At 41.5% G+C, this 20000-nt stretch overlaps 2 protein-coding genes across 2 annotated transcripts in view; one reads left to right on the forward strand and one right to left on the reverse strand.

Moving 5' to 3' along the window:
- The window catches only part of arhgef19 (Rho guanine nucleotide exchange factor (GEF) 19), a 14931-nt gene extending 153 nt beyond the window's left edge, over positions 1-14778 (forward strand). The window contains exons 1-16 of the mRNA XM_083675267.1: positions 1-149; positions 7723-8423; positions 8685-9161; positions 9348-9480; positions 9652-9737; positions 9944-10200; positions 10441-10601; positions 10768-10920; positions 11535-11664; positions 11878-11952; positions 12204-12293; positions 12538-12701; positions 12904-13062; positions 13346-13425; positions 13584-13688; positions 14049-14778. The exon at positions 1-149 is cut by the window's left edge and continues 153 nt beyond it. Coding sequence (XP_083531393.1) covers positions 7745-8423; positions 8685-9161; positions 9348-9480; positions 9652-9737; positions 9944-10200; positions 10441-10601; positions 10768-10920; positions 11535-11664; positions 11878-11952; positions 12204-12293; positions 12538-12701; positions 12904-13062; positions 13346-13425; positions 13584-13688; positions 14049-14206 — 2907 coding nt within the window. The 5' untranslated portion in view covers positions 1-149; positions 7723-7744 and the 3' untranslated portion in view covers positions 14207-14778. The remainder of the gene's footprint in view (positions 150-7722; positions 8424-8684; positions 9162-9347; positions 9481-9651; positions 9738-9943; positions 10201-10440; positions 10602-10767; positions 10921-11534; positions 11665-11877; positions 11953-12203; positions 12294-12537; positions 12702-12903; positions 13063-13345; positions 13426-13583; positions 13689-14048) is intronic.
- A 2372-nt stretch (positions 14779-17150) lies between these two features.
- Positions 17151-20000, reverse strand: part of LOC310808525 (putative pleckstrin homology domain-containing family N member 1) — a 7336-nt gene continuing 4486 nt past the window's right edge. Inside the window, exons 6-11 of the mRNA XM_083675471.1 lie at positions 19641-19777; positions 19146-19292; positions 18769-18855; positions 18331-18406; positions 18138-18214; positions 17151-17561 (exon numbers count right to left, since the gene is read on the reverse strand). Of these exons, the coding sequence (XP_083531597.1) occupies positions 17472-17561; positions 18138-18214; positions 18331-18406; positions 18769-18855; positions 19146-19292; positions 19641-19777 (614 nt within the window). The 3' untranslated portion in view covers positions 17151-17471. The remainder of the gene's footprint in view (positions 17562-18137; positions 18215-18330; positions 18407-18768; positions 18856-19145; positions 19293-19640; positions 19778-20000) is intronic.

Here is a 20000-nt window from a genome sequence, read left to right on the forward strand (position 1 = left end):
GTAAAAACACTAGAGGAAAGAAGGCAAGGAATCCGGGAGGAACACAAGGCAGTCATGGATAACACTGTGGCTAAGCAAGAAGCTAGGATGGCCTGGATGTACACACTGTCGCTGGCACCCATCCAGCCCAGAAACTACTGATACTACTGGTACTGCATGTGTCCATATTCTGTCCGTCTGTCTAATGGCTTCTCAATCTGTATCAGTAACATGCAAAGTGTGAATACACTGAAATGTGTACTTGTGAACTGGACACCGCTGTCGGTTATCATCACAAGAGGGGATTTTGAATTGTGTTGTTGCGAATGAAAGTATTCCTGTGTTCTTCGGTGATAGTCAGAGCAGTGCATTGTGCCGCTTTTGGAAACTATTGCTTCGCTGCTTGTCAGATACACTGCCTTCTCTGTCAGCTCAGCTCTGCTGGTAACAAAGTTCTCAATAAATTAAGACAGCCTCAATTTGACATTGAGTTCATTTAAAAAGTAGAGGAAATAGCCATTGGCCATTATTTGTTGCTGTTTTTTATTGTATCAAGTTACACATTAGACTTTATGCCTTTAGAAAAAAAGGTTGTGAGAGTTCAAGGGTCAGTATTGGGTACAATAGGACAGCTCGGCAATCACCTGACATTTACTCCATTGCTCCTTATTGCTAATCAGTGTGTACATTTGTACCGTATACTGTAGGTGTTTATATGGATACTGTATATAGTTGAATGTACAGTATAGATATATATATATATATATATATATATATTTATTTATTATATTTATTTATATTTTATTATTTATATCAATGCATGTTAATACTGTGTAACTAAGCAAGTGCAGGCGTGATCTTTCAGTTCAATTATTCAATTAAATGGTAATATATTCCATTGGCAGCTTTGTTGCTTGCATCAGTAATGTTTCACTATTCTTCAGCACTGCATGCAAAGTTAAGGTTTGCAAGTCAGAGGCTTGAGAGTAATGGTTACAGTGGAAGCTGTGAGCTGTTGCAGAGCAGGGCAGGTAAGTGCATGTCTGGAATATGCTGGGAGAAGGGTTGTAAAAAAAAAAACTGTACATGGCTGAAAGTTGGCGCCGTAATGCAGGCGTGTGTGTGCGCACACACACACAGACACACACACACAAGTGCACACTTTCCTAGGGGGCAGTTCAGCTAGAGGCCCACTCTTCCTCTACCTAGACTGGTTCAAGTGACTCTCAATTGTAAATTGAGCAGGACATGTGTGTATGAGTGAGTGTGTGTTTGTGTATGTTTCTTAGCAGCAGTGTTTGTGCAAGGGGAGGGTGTTTGGCTATTTAACTCTGTCTCTCATAGGAACTGTAATTTGTCTTAGCTGTTTACACACTGTTACGAGGAACAAACAAATGATGCAATGATGACATTCAACAGCTAGGGAAAATAAGTGTTTAGTACTCTCGAAGCTGTTACACCGGGGAAGTGAACTACTTGAAGTGAACTACTTCAATCTTAGATCAGGAAAACAGAGTACATAATAGTGTGTGTGTGTGTGGAGGGGTGGTGTTAAGTACTTACAATGTAAGTACTACTATGTTAAGTACTTACTCTGCTTTGTTTAATACTAGTTTCTAAAACTAGAGTGTTCGCTTTTTGGTCTCAGTAAAGACAAACACACCTCACCTGTTAAATGCATGGCCACTGACATTTTGGGTATAGTGGCCAAACCACTTTCTTACACTTTTGGGCCAATGGCCATTGATAGCCGTGGCCTAAATAGTCCATACTGGTAGCCTTTTTGATCGGATGTGGAAAGTCCTGTGTCTTTGTTTGTCTCTTAGCTGAGCTGCTGCAGCTTACTGGGCAATTTCAGTGGAATGAGGGGAGCCTAGTCATTCAGGGAATGTGGTTAAAGTGTCTGCGTGTGTCAGAGGGTCTTGTCATGGGGGGTTGGGCTGGTAATGAAGTTGGAAATGAACTTGCTGGCTCTCACCATTCTTCAGAGCATAGAATGATCAACAGTCCAGGTTCAATATTTCATAAAGAATGTGTTCATTGAATGCTATATATACTGTTTAGCCTTTTTTTATTATAATCTCTAGTTGAAACAAAGTTGTGTAGTAACTATATAATTACTCTCATACAATATTAGTATAGGGACAACTTAATATAAACTGTTACCCATACAATAAGCATACATATTGTTTTGTTTTACTAATTTAGTAATTTCATATTATTTGATATATATAATATCTAGAGAGAAACTTATATCATAATATACTAAACGGTGTGTGTGTGTGTGTGTGTGTGTGTGTGTGTGTGTGTGTGTGTGCGCGTGTGCATGCGTTTGTCCTGTGTGAACGCTACAACAGACCTGTAAAAGCTCAGCCCTGTGTGAAAAGCCCTACCTTCCTTTCCCCGGGTGTTCTGCTTGCACATCTGTCTACTTCTGCAGCCTGCGGCTGTTTCAGACAGTGAGCTGGCCGTGGCCCCACAGCACATAGACTTTCACACATGCACTCATGAACCACAATACATTTTCATCGTAGGAATGTCCCACTGTACAGCGGTACAGTTCCTAGTTAAGCATTATTCCTCTTTAGTTCATTTGCACAGTTTCAAATACTACAGCAGGCATCTGTTCAAAGTGAGTACTGTACACGTAGTTCACACAGCAACATGAAAGAAGGTCAGCTGTGAGGTGTGTTCTCTAGCAACCCGATCACGTTTCAAAACAAGCAGCCCTTTGGATGACTTGTCCATACCTGTCCAGGTAATAAAAAAAATTTAAAAAACAGAGAGATGGGGAGAGCGAGAGAAAAGAGGTAGTGAATGAATACAGGAGACGCTTAAGAAAAGTAGGTCACATTGAATGTACATTGGCAGATTATCTGATCTAAATCTAAGACCTTTGATTGACAGTTTGGCTGCAGGGAACACCAAAAAAAACCTATTTGTATGAATCTGAACCAAAGAGAAACCCTGAATCTGTGTATCATCCCATTGCCTAATACCTTATTCAACCAGTCATTTGAGGCCTTAACATATTTGGTTCCTTACCCTGAAAGGAGTCTGTGGACAAGGACAGACTTCAATCAACACTTTGGTTCTCTCTGCGCATGTACGTGCTAAGCAAAAGAGGGAAAAAGGAACCCTTGTGTGAACTTCCCAGTGTACACAAAATCCAAAAGTCCACAAAAATAATATTAGCTGTATATTTATTGGTTTTGATGAAAAGGTCTCAGGTAGTGGCTTGGATGGTTTCAATACTATTGCAGTGGGGCTGCTTTTCAGTCACTCCATGTCATTTCCATAGCAGCTAGTGTTTTACTGATCGAAAGTGATAAACTCTTCTCCCATGAAAATATGAAGAACAGTATCTGAAACTCTACAGTACATCTTGAGTATGAGGGCTCCAATCATTGACCTACTGTAGGCTATACACCATGATGTCTATGGCTCCAACCATTGGCCTACTGTGGGCTATACACCATGATGTCTATGGCTCCAACCATTGGCCTACTGTAGGCTATATGATGTCTATGGCTCCAACCACTGACCTACTGTAGGCTATATGATGTCTATGGCTCCAACCATTGGCCTACTGTAGGCTATATGATGTCTATGGCTCCAACCACTGACCTACTGTAGGCTATACAGTATGATGTCTATGGCTCCAACCATTGGCCTACTGTAGGCTATGTGATGTCTATGGCTCCAACCATTGACCTACTGTAGGCTATACACCATGATGTCTATGGCTCCAACCACTGACCTACTGTAGGCTATACAGTATGATGTCTATGGCTCCAACCATTGGCCTACTGTAGGCTATATGATGTCTATGGCTCCAACCATTGGCCTACTGTAGGCTATATGATGTCTATGGCTATCTCCCACTCCATGCGTCCTCCAGACTCCAGTCTACTGCAGTGCAATTAGTGCCCCAATGTGACAGGGCTTCGCTGCTTCCTCACACATACACAGGACCTGGTCTCACCACACCGCCAGGGCACTCCACTCTGTCTGCTCAAATACACCAGACTCATTACTCAGGGGGGGACCAGGGGAGGGGAGTTGTTTTTCCGTTGGAGCTTTAAAGGTTAATGCAATGTTCTCATAAACTGAAGATTATGGACGATCAAAAAAGGAGCTAGGCTTACTTTATACAGTCCATCAGGTGGGCCTAGAGCTGGGGTGGAGTGGGGGGGGGGGGGGGATCCAAACAATTATATAGATATATAGATATATATATTGTGTTCCACATACTCATTAAAAAAATCCATGATTCTAGACTGAAAATCCCTTCAACACTCATACCAGTCTGACTTAATCAAACCAAACCTCTAACCTCTAATAGGGAGCAACCCCACATGTGTTACTTGTGGCCTATAATACCATTGAAGCCAATTTGATACAATTAAATTGTGTCTGGTAATGATTCACATGCCACAGAAAATGATGCATAACCATTGTACTTCCTGTCTACCTTGCCAAACAGGAAACAAACTTGAACATGGGTCACTGAAGTACCAAAGCATAGAGATTTTTCGTAACGATGCATCAACATTACATTAATGTTAATTTTCATATTCACGTCATGATGTACTGTAGTAGTCTTTTAAGGGATTACGCCATGTGTCAAAACTCTTTGATCATACAGTGGCTGTCATAAAAGAGATGCCAGTGCACTATTCATTAAACTACATAGACATTCAGTCTTACAGAGGACGACAGAAATTACAGGGGGAAACACTTACAGCTAAGTCCATAACACTCGCAAACTATAAGCCTTTTGGATTTAACATTTTAACTTCATGACAAATGCAATTGTATGAGTGCATGGGGTACTGGTAATGCAGACCACACTAATGGATGTAATTGTATGCTTTTATAGAGAAGACCTTGTTGCTAGTTATCAGCACACCGACACACCTCAAAGTATCAGGAAGGTGTGCAGATGGAACGTGCAGACAACTTACCTTCAACTGTTTTGTTTTTTGGGGGGGGGGTTTCGGGGGGAAAACAGTGGCAGACTGAAGAGATCTGCAGGTTTTCCTAACAATGTGACCTGTCTTGATACAGCTCTGATGAACCATTTATAGATCATGGGAAGAGAAAGAGAAAGAATCTAGTTATGGTCATATGACTATACACAGTGAGTGGTTGTCATCCAAAGGTCACATTGACCACCACTGCTTTGATAGTATTCACAATTATGTATTGAACATTTCTTTTTTTAAATATTCTGTTGCCTTGTGTATAAGGATCACCAGCAGTTCCCACACCCTCTCAGATATCTTGTGCTCCAGGCATGGGGATAAAGACTGCCTTTGTCTAGAAGAGGGAACAGGTAACCGTTTGTGTCTGCTTTTGTGTGTGTGTGTGTGTGCGTTTGAAAGAGAGAGAGAAGGAGCAAGAGAGAGATAGAGAGAGGGTCGATGGGTTACTTACCTGTGCACTCAAGAGTGAGTGTAGGTGTGGTTGTGCGAAAGTAGAGGGAGGCAGATTTGTGAGTGTGCCTGTGTGCCTGTGTGCATGCATGCCTGCTCGCTTGAGTGTGTATCTCTACAACTCCTGCCTGTGCCTGGTTTTGTTACCTGTCTAATGTTTGAGTAGAGGGTAGAGAGTAGAAAGTGGAGGAGAGCATTACCTGTGCATTACCTGTGCATTACCTGTGCATTACCTGTGCATTACCTGTGCAGGGAGGAGGGGTATGGAGGAAGACACAGAGGGGTGAGAGGTTGCTCTTTTGTTTACACAAAGGAAAAAGAGGCAACCCATGTCAAAGAATAATCATTCATTTCTGTTTTAAGAATCCGAACCGTATGTTAATGATACAGTAAGTGTTATGTAAGGTAAAGCAAAATATATCGAATGGAGTGGTATTCATTCACTTACGAAGCATGAAAACTTTACAGAGATGAGACAGGGTTTTTGTATGTTTTCAGCCGCTAGTTCTAAAATTAGAGCTCACCAGCCAAAAACAGGTCCCCGAAATAGAAATATTGTCAACTTACCTGAATCCCAATCATCAAGGCTTTTTTTCAAACATATGATGGGACTGTACTGAGGTAAATCTATTCTGGACAAACACTTTCTCCAAAATCATGAACTTTCCTTGTTGTCCAATCATATTGTTACTGAATGATAATTCCTCAATTGTACTAACTGTACAGGAGAAAATAAATCGTTGCATTAAGGTGGAACCCCCACATACACTGAACAGGTACCACTGGATCTTCACATTCCTAGATATACTACCTTAATGCTTTCGACTGCATGCTCTCATAACGCCAATATAGTTCCTGTGAAAATATGGTCTGATGCTGTAAACACTACAATCCTTACTTATTGGGTTAGAAAATTGGCTTGGATTGGAGAGGGAGGGGGGATTGGAAAGGGAGGGTTAGGGTGGAGGGATTGGAGAGGGAGGGGGGATTGGAGAGGGAGGGTTAGGGTGGAGGGATTGGAGAGGGAGGGGGGATTGGAGAGGGAGGGTTAGGGTGGAGGGATTGGAGAGGGAGGGGGGATTGGAGAGGGAGGGTTAGTGCACGGTGGATAGGGGGAATTACTATCTTTCGAAAGGTAAACAATATATCATTTCATAATTCCGTATATATGTGACCGTCCGGCGACAATGATTTACGGTAACTATTTATTCCATTATTGATTATTTTTCCCTTGGGATATATAAATATAAAAATAAATAAAAAGTTGATCACAAAAAATATATTATTTTGTATGAATTTATATTTTCATCCAAACTGGGTCGTAAGATTTCATATGGGTGTTCTGCTTTTTGTAAGAATTCATACGAATTAAGCGTGAGGTCTTGTTATGAGAGATACACAAATATACACTTAGAGAGACAGAGAAAGAGAGAGAAGAGACATAAAGATAGACAGAGAGAAAGATGGACAGATGTATTCAAGGTGAAAGGTGAGAGCGGTGAGTATGTATTACTTCCTGTCTGTCTGGCTGTGAGGATGTACTTGGATGTGTGTGTGTGTGTGTGTGTATGTGTGTGTGCAGTGGCTAAGGCCAGGCCCGACATGCCATCTGTAGATGAGGGATGTGTGTGTGTGTGTGCGTGTGCATGTGTGTGTGTGTGTGTGTGTGTGTGTGTGTGTGTGTGTGTGTGTGTGTGTGTGTCAGTGTGAGGGGGTTGGGGGATAAGTACAGGGGCTGAGAGCTGCGAGTGGAGCAGCTTCTAATTAGAGCAGGAAGACACAGCTCAACAGCCACACCAGGGCCAGACCTAGAGGAGGTGTGTGTGTGTGTGTGTGTGTGTGTGTGTATGTGTGTGTGTGTGTGCGTGTGTGTGTGTGCGTGTGCTTGTGTGTGTGCGCGGTGGTATGGGGTGGAGGAGGGCGCACCACGCTTGTGTTGAAGTTCCAGTGTCCATTGTGCTTAACACTACAGTATGTGGATTTATGGGATGTTTCCTTGGTATGGATGCTGTGGTTTATTTTCTCATTAAACAAACATGTTAAGAAGTTTGTTGTTCTCAGAGAATTGTGACACTGTCACAAATACAGAGCAAACATGCTGAAGATATTACAGGAAATGTAGTATAGTGTTACTGGAGTATGTCATAGTGTGGAGTGTGGGCCAACATTGTCAAGACCAGCATTGCATCAGTACAGAGGACCTAAAGGGTTTGTTTTAGCAGCCACATACAGTACTGTACAATGTGTGTTACAAGTGTGTAACACTTGATCAACTTCATGGAATCCCTCTCTTTTCTCCCGCAAGGCTCCCATGTGTTCTTTCAACAATGCTCCCTGGGTATGGATTCTCCACTCTCCCTGACTTCCAGCCTCACCTCCACGCCTTCCGCTACAAAGGAGAGAGCCCCAGCATGTGGATCTCGGGCTCAGCCGAGTCCCAGGCTCTAAGCGAGGCCCGTGATGACAGGCCTCTCCTGCGGCAGTGCCACCACAAGCACATAGCTGTGTGCCAGCAGGAGACGCTTGCCTTTATTGAACTACAACCACCAGTCGCCCCCAAAATCAACTGCCTGGGCTCCCCAACTTCGCCTGGCACACAGTGCAACACCATTTTTCTTAATCAATACAAAAGCACAGTCAAAGAGGCTCAAAATGGTGGCAGGAGTAGCAACACTGACAACAACACTGATACAGACTTGAGTTCTGACTCCCAGACATATGGGGGCAATGTTGACCTCGACATACGAAATGACACCAAGACGGATACCCAGTCGCTGGAACAATCTGAGAGACCCCTAGCAGTCTCAACAGTGTGCCGTCCCCTCCATTCAGCCTTCAGCCTGCCCCTGTCCCTCCCTCTGTCCTCCATCTACAGTGACAGGGATTCCTGGGACTCACAGCTACTCGGCTCTCCATCCTCCCCCGAGGGTCCAGGGCTCCAGAGCCCAGACAACTATCGACCCCAGAGGAGGGCGTCCCAGGGTTCTCTTAAGGAGAAGTCCATCCGTAAGTGCAGCATTCAAGTCAAGATTTTGCTGGTTGATGATAACTTTCTACCTATGCCCTCCTTATCATATCAATGCCTTTCCATTTCCTTAATTTCTACTAAGACCTGTACCCACAGGACCTTTAAATTGGGTTCAAAATCTTAATGTTACAAACATTCTACTTGATATGTCCATGATTACTATACTATCATAACCACAATGACTGTACTGTACCGTGTCCTCAAATGCCATTTGCCCTGTTTGTCTCGTCTTGTCTCAGGACGTAAAATGAGAGTATACGCCCCAGACAGCTTGAGCGATGAGTCTCTCAGTAGCCCCGTCCTGGACTGCGACTACCTCTTCCCAGGACCTCTCGACTCCTTCCTGGAGGAGGATCTCGATGGGAGGACCAAAACCGTCAACATAATTCCCTCATCAACAGGGGGCACCGTAGACCCCAATCGTCTAAAGACTCCACCTTTGCCGCTGCAGTTGTTGGAGGACTCTGTCTTGAGGCAGGGGGTGAGTGTAGGGGAGGACCGTCGGGCTGTGGAAAACAACTCTGCCACCGGGGGGAGCTCCTCGGGCCGCATCCAGTTGGCGGACCAGGAGCGGCGGCGCTTCTCAGCCTCAGAGCTCATCTCCAGGCTGCAGCTGTCTCAGAGAACGAGCTCCTTCACACTGAAGCTGGGCAAGTCGCTGTCAGCTCGCGTGGCCTCAAGGGACCGGCAGGCCTCTGGTAGCCCCTGCCCCGACAGTAAGTGTTACTCTCAGGGAGGAACAATGAAATCAAACATTAATTGCCGACTACAATCAACTGTATGACTATACCACTGCATCTCTTTGTTTATTACTTTGTGCAAAGATTTTTGTAAATATGGCGGTAAGTAAGAGGATACTTCCTTCCCTCCATACTCCTCCCCTCTGTTTCCTTCATCGCTAGATAAATCCAACTCAAGGCATCGCAGCTCTGGGGGTTCAAATGACAGCGCCCCCCACAGTCCTGTAGGACCTGCACCACCTTTGCCCTCTGCTGACAGTAACATGCTACTGCCCCGACGTGGCAGCAAGCTCAGGTGATTGTCTATCAAAAATACATTGGAATGTTAAAATGGTTGAATGTCATCAAGGCCAAACAAACAAAATCAAAGTGACAAACATTCAATTTTTGCTGAAGTGGATCTTTAAAGCATGTTATAACAATTCTACGCCCACTGTTATAACTAGCATGAAACACTTCTCCACAGTTTGAGAAAACAATCTATAGAAGAGGATTGTTATGTCCCTCCCACTGTCACTAGTTCCAATCGTCTGTCAAGGTTTCTTCCCAGCTGTGAGTCTCACATTTCACTACCTTTTTCATGAATTTTGTTCATTCCTTTCCCTGCTGTCAATGGGACTTATTGCACTTTGTTATGATTGATTGAAGGTATAGCATACTTCCTGTACTGTAGTTTCAATTTGAATCATCCATTACCTGTACCTTTTCCTACTCCTGATACTACAGTATATTCCCCTAAACCTCTCTCTGTCCCATAGTGATTCTGTACCAGGAGTACAGTGATGTTGCCATCAACCGAGAGATCCAGAGGCAACAGGGGGAGGAGCCAGGCACTGAGGAGGAGGGGCTTAGAGGGGAAGGGTCAAATGGAACCCCATCTCCGTCTAATCTGTCTCCATCCAGCTCATTTTCCTCGTCACGTGGCTCTGCCTTCTCCCTGTGGCAAGACATCCCAGATGTCCGGACCAGCGATGAGCTGGTGAACTTCAGCAATGAGGAACGCAAACTACAGGAGGTGAGTATCACAATATCTACATCTAAGAGCCATTTTGGGATTTTGGTAACACTGGTGCTTGTGACATTCATACACAGCAATATGTCTTATTTGCCAGCCAATTGGATGTATTAATACATTTTATTATTAATCGATCATTTGTTAGCAAAACAGATTAGGATGCTGTCCATTTTTAGGATTTAGCATTCAACCTCAAGCAATGGTCGGTGTCTTCTCATTTCGTATGCCTCCTCCTCACAGGCCAAGTTTGAGTTGGTGACATCAGAGGCCTCATACATACGCAGCCTTACTATCGCGGTGGACCATTTTATGCTGTCTCAGGAACTGGGGGAGTACCTGGGGGTCCAGGACAAACAGTGGCTCTTCTCCAAGCTCCCTGAGGTCAAGGGCGTCAGTGAGAGGTATGATGAGATGGCACTGCACTGATGTGAGAGCACACTCTTAGAAAAAAGGTTCTAGTTATTAACAAAAAACTGACTTTAGCCCAAATCGGATTGGACATGGAGTCTCTCTCTCTCTCTCTCTCTCTCTCTCTCTCTCTCTCTCTCTCTCTTTCTCCTTCTCTAGATTTCTACTGGACCTGGAGCACAGGTTGGAGGAGGACATCCTGCGTTTTGATGTGTGTGACATCGTCTTGGCCCACTGTCCAGCCCTACGTAGGGTCTACCTCCCCTATGTCACAAACCAGGCCTACCAGGAGCAGACCTACCAGCGCCTGTTGTGAGCAGCCTTACTTTGTGTGTATTTCTATTTGGCTTTGTTTAACATTTGAGACTGTGGGCTATATTTTAACAGCGTAAAACACAGTCTTAGTGCAAACACGGGTGCTGTCGGGCCCTGGGGTCTGAAATATTTGTGGTATTTAAAAAGGCCCCATTTTTCAGCACACATGATGGCACTTGACCTACTTATTGTCATTAACACGCCTCCATTTACGGCTACTCCTCCCATGTGAGCTCACTCGAGACAGCGCTACAGTACTGTGGTACCTGTTGCCACCGACACAAATTGCAAATATGCCAATATATAATTGAAAATAGAGCCTTGCAAGTATGGATGCTTGGTATTATCTCAGGGCATTGTTCATGTTGCTCCAAAACATATTATACTATACTTGCTCCATACATATTGGCACCCAATACATATTATACATATAGCCTGTAGATCAGAGGAATCTGCTGGAACTGGAACTAAATATCCTGCAGCTATCCAGGAAAATAGTTGGTGACAATTTAAATACTGTACATCTTCAAATCAACAGAAGTGTAGATAATCTGGATCCATTTCTCGGTTTCTAGAATCTTTATAGTTTTATAGATTTCTTGTCCCCTCAGGCAGGAGAACACTCGTTTCCCTGGTATCCTGGCTCGCTTGGAGGAAGACCCCGTCTGCCAGCGTCTTCCTCTCACCTCCTTCCTCATCCTCCCTTTCCAGCGAATCACACGGCTCAAGATGCTGGTGGAGGTATGAGAGTGCCTCTGTTCCACATATAATCCCAGACTAAATATTGGACAGGGACAGAGCAATAACAGTACCTTACATCAGGTAACTGCCCAGCCTTTAATCTATTTTAGTGCCCTGATTTTGTCCTGACCAAGTGATCAAAGTGAGCTACATGAGCTAAGATATGCAGCAGCATATTGTATATATACATATTTTCTATCGTCTGTTTTTTAGAATATCCTGAAGAGGACAACACCAGGTTCTCGAGATGAGGACACAGCCACCAAAGCCTTCAATGAGCTCAAAAAGGTTATATTCACTATAAACAAGTAACAAATACCTTATTTACTATAAAACATAGTAAGGTATGTAGGCCTATCTAAGAAATGTAAAATGTGACCAAAAAGGATAAATATTGAAGTGTATTATGGAAGTCAATCAGCATTATACTGTATGCATGTGATGACAGTTTTTTTTTTTCTAATTTCATATTCTGCCCAAGTCTTTGAAATAACTCAATTGATATATCTTAATAACTAGGCTTATCTATATCATTACAGATTATAAAGGAATGTAACTCCAGCGTCCAATCAATGAAGAGGATGGAAGAGCTTATTCACCTCAATAAGAAAATCCACTTTGAGGGCAAAGTACAGTAGCTGAAAGCCTCTTGGCATAACTATTTGATTTGTCTGAAAACTTAATGAAAGTCCCATCTCAGGTTTAATGCTGTGAACATAATCAAGAATCCTATTTCACAAGATCATACCATGGGGTATCATCAGTTGCAAAGAAAAAAAAACTCATTTTGGATATTTACATTCCTCCAATCTCAGTTATATGTTATTAGATTTTCAATCTTCCTCATTAGTCACAAAAGTCTCTCCCTTTCAGATTTTCCCTCTGATCTCTCAGTCTCGCTGGCTGGTGAAACACGGTGAACTGCTGGAGGTGGACACACAGACTATGAGTATTTCCGGTGCAAAGTTCAAGCTGCCCACCAGGCCTGTGTACCTGCATCTGTTTAACGACTGTCTTCTGCTGTCAAGGAGGAAAGAGTGAGTACTGAATCTCTGTATTATAGAGATTATGTCTATGGTAGTTTATGGAGTTGTGTTGTAAATACCAGGTGATTTAATGATGAATGACTTAGAGATCACGTTGACCTGATCAGTAAAAAATAGTTTTAAGCTATACTGATCCCACGAATGACATATTAATAAAATCCCCATTCACCCACCCACCCTGGTCGGTGTGCAGCACATGGAAGTTCATGGTGTTCGTGCACGCCAAGATTGGAGAGCTGAAGGTGAAAGACCTCAGTCAGAAGGTCCAGGGGATCTCAGGCTTTATCTTCCACCTGCAGCTTTGTGAAGGCCAGCAGCTCAAACACCAGATCCTGCTCAAGTCCCACACTGAGTAAGTCAGCAAGCCTGCCACTCTCAGTCTCTGTTTCCAACCTACTGTACATCCTGTTCAAGAACTTATTCCATTGAGGGAAAAAACCTAAAGTAGGGGATTCATTGGTCAATTTATGGTTCTGAGCCAGGCCCACCAAGCCTCTGATTGGTTATTTGGGGGTTTTCATGATGAGATCTACAATAATCCAGTAGGGACTCTTTACCATATACAGTAGCCTAGCCTAGCCTAGCCATGTGCATTCTTTTGGCTTTAAAGAACGGACACTTTTGTTTCTACCCAGGAGTGGAAAACAGAGATGGATCACAGCAATGTTTCCCTCTGATCCATTGGAGAACATTGAGCAAGCCAGTGAGAATGATGGTGAGTACTTTATACAGGGGTCTGAATAAGCCGTCATTTTCATATAGCGCAGTTGATAATTCCAATGATTGATCACACCTTAATCATGTCAAATAGTTGGATAACAACCAAAATCTTCAAAGCATGATCTCTACAACTCTGGATGCTACGCTTCTCAGATCTTTCACAGGTTCAGTGCATCAAGAGCTACCAGGCCCAGGAGCATGATGAGCTAACGTTGGAGAAGGCAGACATTCTTCAAGCCAAGACCATTACAAGTGACGGTGGGACACTGTGGCTCAATATACCCAGTTCATACAGTATTAAACTCAATCCTCTATAAATCTGCACTTTAAAGGTCCAGCATGTAGATTTCAGCTTCAAAATAGTGCTAAATGGCCACGATAAATTGGTAGCGATCAAGAAATTATAAATTGTTAGCGATCATCACATGATAAAGAACATTCAGTGAGTGCTGTTCTGGTCCAAATAAAGTGCTTTCTAAAATCAGGTGTCATGGTCGGCCATTACGTTCTTATTGCACATTTTTTAAGACCACCAGAAGTGATGATGTCATAGGATGTTGTTTTTTTTGTCACTAAGTTTGGATGTTTTGTTTTGTTACTTTTTTCATGTATCCACAGGCTGGGTGGAGGGCTATCGGCTGTCAGATGGGGAGCGGGGCTGGTTCCCCAAAACCTACGTGGAGGAGATCACAAGTCGCAGTGCTCGTCTCCGTAACCTGCGAGAAAACATCCGCATCAAGTGTGTCACAAAGAAACTAGAGGAGGAACTCTTTTAAATGTCCTCCCAATGGTGCTACTTTTTTTTTTTTTTTGCTCAGAATGTCAAATTTGCAAAAGTGCAGTGACTCTCAACCAAAGATTCAAGATCCTACTTTATTGCAATACCAATTCAAGTAAACAATATATAGTGTATGAACTGAATCAATAGCAGAATGTGTATCATGTCTGGATGTAGGGGCTTTCTTTAACCTGCAGGTGCTAACAAGATATCTTGAACATAACCAATATCATAATACTGCTATGAAACAGCCATTTTTTCACTCATGCTTATGATGTCAAACAATTTCTTGGTAATTAGAAACCAAATGATTCAACTATGTTTGCTTTAGCCCTAAGCACTGTAATTGTCATCTTTAACTTCATCTTAAAATCTTTAAGTTTCAGACATTGCTGTAATTTTCTAAAGTTCCTAACACACCAAGTCACTAATGTAAAACAGTTTAAACAAAACACTGAGAATTACAATTTGTATATTCCCCATCTTTTAAACTCACTGGGTTAATTGCAACCAAAATTCAGAATGGGTAAACTGGTCTCATTCATTGAAAATAAAAAATATTTTTTTCGATTTTTGCTCTTCAATTTCAATTCACTTGACAACATTGAACATTGTCCTCAGTTATGGCTGTGCAGGCATTATAGCCTATAAAGCTGTCAATTTATATATTAGGGAATCATGAGTGCAGTTAGTCATAATCTACTTATTTTTGTCTAATATAACTAATATAATATCTAATATAAAATTCTACTGATTTTGACAATCATTTTTCAAGAATAATTCTGGTACAGAAGACACTGAATTACATAATGTGCATTAATACAGCAGCTGCAAACATTATTTCACTAATGTGTAGCCTATTTGATCAACCCCCTTCTGTTTGATGTTTCGATGGGTCTGTTGGGATATTATTCATTCATTCATCTTATTTAGTCCTTATGGATTATTTCAAAAGTGACAAACGATTACAATGTGGAATTTCTTTTTTGTATTCTGTATTAATTATGTTTATGAACTTCATTCAATTTTAGATGGGTGTACTCTTTGTGGTTTCTGACAATTCAGATGGGTGGGGTTAGAGAACCTCAGACACAACGTTTACTGCCATCTGCTATCAAAGTGAATTTGCAGGCGATTCTCTTGAGAACAACTGATCCCCAGCCAATTTTGGGCAGCTTTTTTGATTGTAATCAAGATTAATTTCGCACACAGGTGAAGACCCGTTGTTCTTGATAAAGTAATCAGATCTGACTATAGGTGCTTTTTATTCATACAGTAGATGAAAATGACTAAAATAGAAATGTGACCAAATTGTATAGTACAAGGCACATATTATGGAACAACCACTCCATCTACATTTAGATATGCAACACACCATTCCAGTGGCACATGACGTGTTTTTAAATGTACTTTTCTTACATTACTAAGTTGTTCGAACTAATTTAAATGATTGCTGTTGCAGAATGTGTATTTGTTTATGCTCCTATAGCTGGTTATTCTCTATGGAGACAATGATGTAAGTGTACATACTGTAGATGTACTAATGTCTAAATGAATATATGGCTAATCTACTATTATGACTGTAATTTATAAGGGCCAGGGTCTGCCATAAACATGCCATACCAAAATATATTTTAGAACTTGAGGCTTTTCACACTATACTTAGCCTAGGGCTAATGGCTCCCTTGGCCCCATTTAGCCTGGGGCTAAACAACCGTTCACACTTACGCTTTCTAAAGTGGGCTACTGAGCACCAGCTGGCCGTCCTCTGGAGTAGGGTTAGCACCGACTTTTCGAGGTGAGAAAAAAAACCTCCAGAAATCTCCCAAACACAGTGGCAGTGTGAAACGGGGTCAGGGTTAACTGCAATGTTATCAAATGTTATCGTCCAATCACACAGCTGGACCGTTACCATGCCATTTTGTCTGGAGCAAATTCGTAGTCATGGTTAGCTGCTAGCAAACAGCTGACTAGTTGTTATAAGATACAAGATAAAACTCAAATATCCAATACATTTTATGTTTATTTTTCCCTCTATTCTCCCAGTATATGTTTCCTTTTATCTATAATTTGTTGGTTTCAGTCCCGACAGTGCACTGCAAGCTAGATAAAGTTAGCCAATTTGCTAGCCAATTTGCATGGCTAGAATGGTTGCATGTTGCTATGGTTATTTCAGTTAACCCAGTTATCACCAGAGTGGTGCCAATGAAATCAAAATAGTGAGAAAAAAATAATAATAATCCTTCCTCATTTACTCACCTCTCTTCAATTGATTTAACCACACAACTTTCAGAGGAAGTTTCACAGTTGAAATTGTAGTATCTATTCAGTTCAAAATGTAAATGTAAATGTAAACTAGCAATATTTGTGAGACTGGCTAGCCAGGCAAGCAAACGGTTGCTTGGCAAATTGCTCCATAGGTTTGCATGAAGTAACTATTTGAGTCTCCAGAAGCACCAGCCAATAGAAAATGTACCCCTTCATTGGCGCCATTCTTCTAATATACAGTACCACTCTGAATCCAGGTCTTTGGTGCACAGGTGTGAATCTTTAGCCTAGGGTTAACACTAAGCCTAAGGTTAACAAATGTGTGTGAATCGAGGGTAAGCTAGCCCTGGGCTAGTCTTGGCCCTGGGCTAAGGATAGCCTTTGGCTAAGAAACTGCAGTGTGAAAGCTCTATAGATATCAGAATGCTAGTAATACATGTGGTTCTACTTAAGACTTCTGGATACACAATACATCTTTTACCCCTGAAATAAATGTTGCTACTTCAACTGATGAGTGTTTTGTATGACTACTAAAATGCATTGATTTAGAACAGTCAAGCTTGTGATGTACAGTATGAGTTACATGCATGTAATATGTTCAAATGTATGATACGTAAATAGTTGTTTACACGAGTCAGTAATGAAAAAGGTTTTTTAATTTATTAAGTCTGTACATAGCAAGAATAGGTGAGCATAATAGAAAATTAAATTAAGAAAAAGGCCTTAAACACACTAAACTTTCTATGAGCTAGAGAGAAATGTGATAGAAAATGTGTATCTACTAAAGATAAATATTTGAAAAGATTTACTCTCAGGCCTGCCCACCACTATTAGCCTACTAGTGATGCAAAGTACTGCAGACAATAGCCTTGTATTCATTTGAAAACATAGTGAGACAAATAGAGAATTGTGCCATCCCAAAATATCCACCATGCAGTGCCTGTTGGAAGAGGAATCATCATCTTCTATTGAGTGAAGCCATTGGTCAATGAGGCTCATTCTTGTGCCATTATCATTGGTTGCTGGGATTCCTTCCTGCTCCTCTGTTTTTTTGGCATGAGCGGTGGAGCGGTGGTTTGAGGTAGCTTGGATTGGGTTGTTTTCCGGCAATGGAGAACATAAATTAAAGACCAATTTTTAAGTTAGACACCCAAATCAGTACTGATGAAATTGTATCTGTAGTAATTCAATATATTTTTTATATTTTGATGAGAATTTATTTTGTCTTAATCAATTTTATCAGGCTTCCAACGGTTGTCACCAAAATTCAACACTGTAGGCTACGTCACTCAAATACGTCATTTGCTTTTTTGTCATCCACAGCACAACACCATTCTATTTTTACTGGAAAAGAACCCTGTAAGAACCCTGCTCTTGAAGCATTTACATTGCTGAATGTAGTTCCTGAATTTTGATTTAACATATTGGTGCTTCAACAAATATCTTCTGTAGACAGTGGTATTGGTGATAATTCATATGAGGTTAAAAAGTGACCCTTTAACTGCTAATAATTCTTAGCATCCCAGAAGAGTATAGATATTATGGTTATGACTATATCGGGGTCAGTGAATTGATTAGCAGTAGGCTGCTACAGTTTTCCCAGGACTTGAAGCTTGCATCTTTTCACTTTTTAACGCAACTCTAAGGGTACTGTGTTGTACCTGTTGTAACTGGAACATCCAGTTCTGATAGTCTTCTGGACAGGTACAGGATACCTGTAGGGGTTCCATCAGTTCACCTGGACCGTGAACAGAAAATACTGTCCATTACATATGCTATTATCCAATTTCAGTTTTAAAGGAAAATGAAATCTATAATGAGTTAGTCATGAGATGGTTCTATTTTGTACATTACCTGTCAACTCAAACTCAAGCCTCCCAGGCACTGCAGACCTCTCCATGGCATTGATGCTTTTCCGAGGCAATCTGCCCTAAAGTGGTATGAAAAATGGTGGTGCCATTTTGAATCGAGAAAGGCAGGTATTTTTACTACAACTTCTTCTAGACCGCACTAAAATAGATAAAATCCTTAGTTAAGATGTTGATTGAAATATTTTTGTTTTTGCAATAAGTAGATTGGATTACATGTGGAAACCCTCTTTGGTAATTGTCATAACACATATCTCTAATAGTGTGGTGTTACAGAAGACAGGTATAATGTCATGTATGATCTGTCATACCAGTAGCAATAGCATCAATTAGCTCACTTGGTAGGGTCACCAAGTTCAGCAGGATCATGTGAAATTTTGTAACAAAGGTTCTAGTATTTCCTACAGTGTAATTTCCAGCCTACCTCATATTTAACACTGAGGCGCTTGCTATCCACAGAGAGCAGAAGGACATCTTGAGGGAAGAGAACCATAAGTCGCTCATGGAGTCCCTGTAAAGAACAGATCCACTTTGTAGCAATGTGTGTAAAAAAACCAGTAAAAATACCTTAAGTCCACAATTATCATTATTATCAGTTTATGTAATGTTAATGTCATGTGGGGGTTATTTACAGTATTAGCATTAGCTGAATTATAAGCACTGACATTAGCATTATTTCCCTTTTCTGTCCTTATGCAGCAGATACTGTATGTCTACTCCAGCTGATAGAGAAATTACTGCTGCATTAGTATTTGACAGAGTACTTGTGAGTACCACATAAGTGACATTGTTGCCTCTTACCTGTCTCTGTGAGTTGATGATATGTACCATGGACAGGTACACTGGCTGACCCATGTGCTGGATCGGTGACCCTTCCCACTTCCAAATCGGGGCCTGTTGTAAATACTTCTTCAACTCCTCTCTCTTCCAGTTATCATCGCAAGGTACCTACAGGTACAATGTGTAACGTTAGAAACAAATGTGGAGTGGCCATCAGAAAAGGATAGCAGGGACTATATGTTTTTGCAGTATATGGTTTGTGTTTTGGAGCTGTTTGTTATTTTTTAATGGCTCATGGAAAAGAATGGTGCTTGAATCACAACAGCCATTCCCTTTAGCTTCAAAGTTTGTCTTTTAAAACATATCTGATCGTGATTCATTTTGCCCATGACCTCACTTTTGTTCAAATGATTCTAGATTTATCGGTGATACTTCTGTTCAGGTTTGTATATTTCTTCTTCAAAAGGTAGTGGTTCTCAGTAAGTTGAATAGGGGTGTTTTGAATTAATATTTTACCAGGTAAGACAGTGCACAGTGGGAGGGGCTTAGTGGTTGAGTCATAGTCTTGTATTTCCTCTCCTCTATGTGCTCCATCCATGTATTCAGCTCTGCAGCACTGGCACAGATGAAGACTTTGGCGTCTACCATTGGACCTAGAGGTGGAGGGTAGATGGTAGCCATGCTCAATACAGTAATGAATCATACCAGGTAGTTATTGAAGTCGCTGGGATCACGGGATTATGAAACACAAGGTACATTGATACAGTTCATGTAGAAAACCTTGTGTATGAAAATTATTAAAGTTCCTCTTTGAAATCATACAGGGTTAGACATTAGATTACATTAGATTTAGGCAGTTTAGTACCTATGACTCAC

The sequence above is a fragment of the Argentina silus genome (genome assembly GCF_951799395.1).
Source record: "Argentina silus genome assembly, chromosome: 8".
In the NCBI taxonomy this organism is placed as follows: Eukaryota; Metazoa; Chordata; class Actinopteri; order Argentiniformes; family Argentinidae; genus Argentina; species Argentina silus.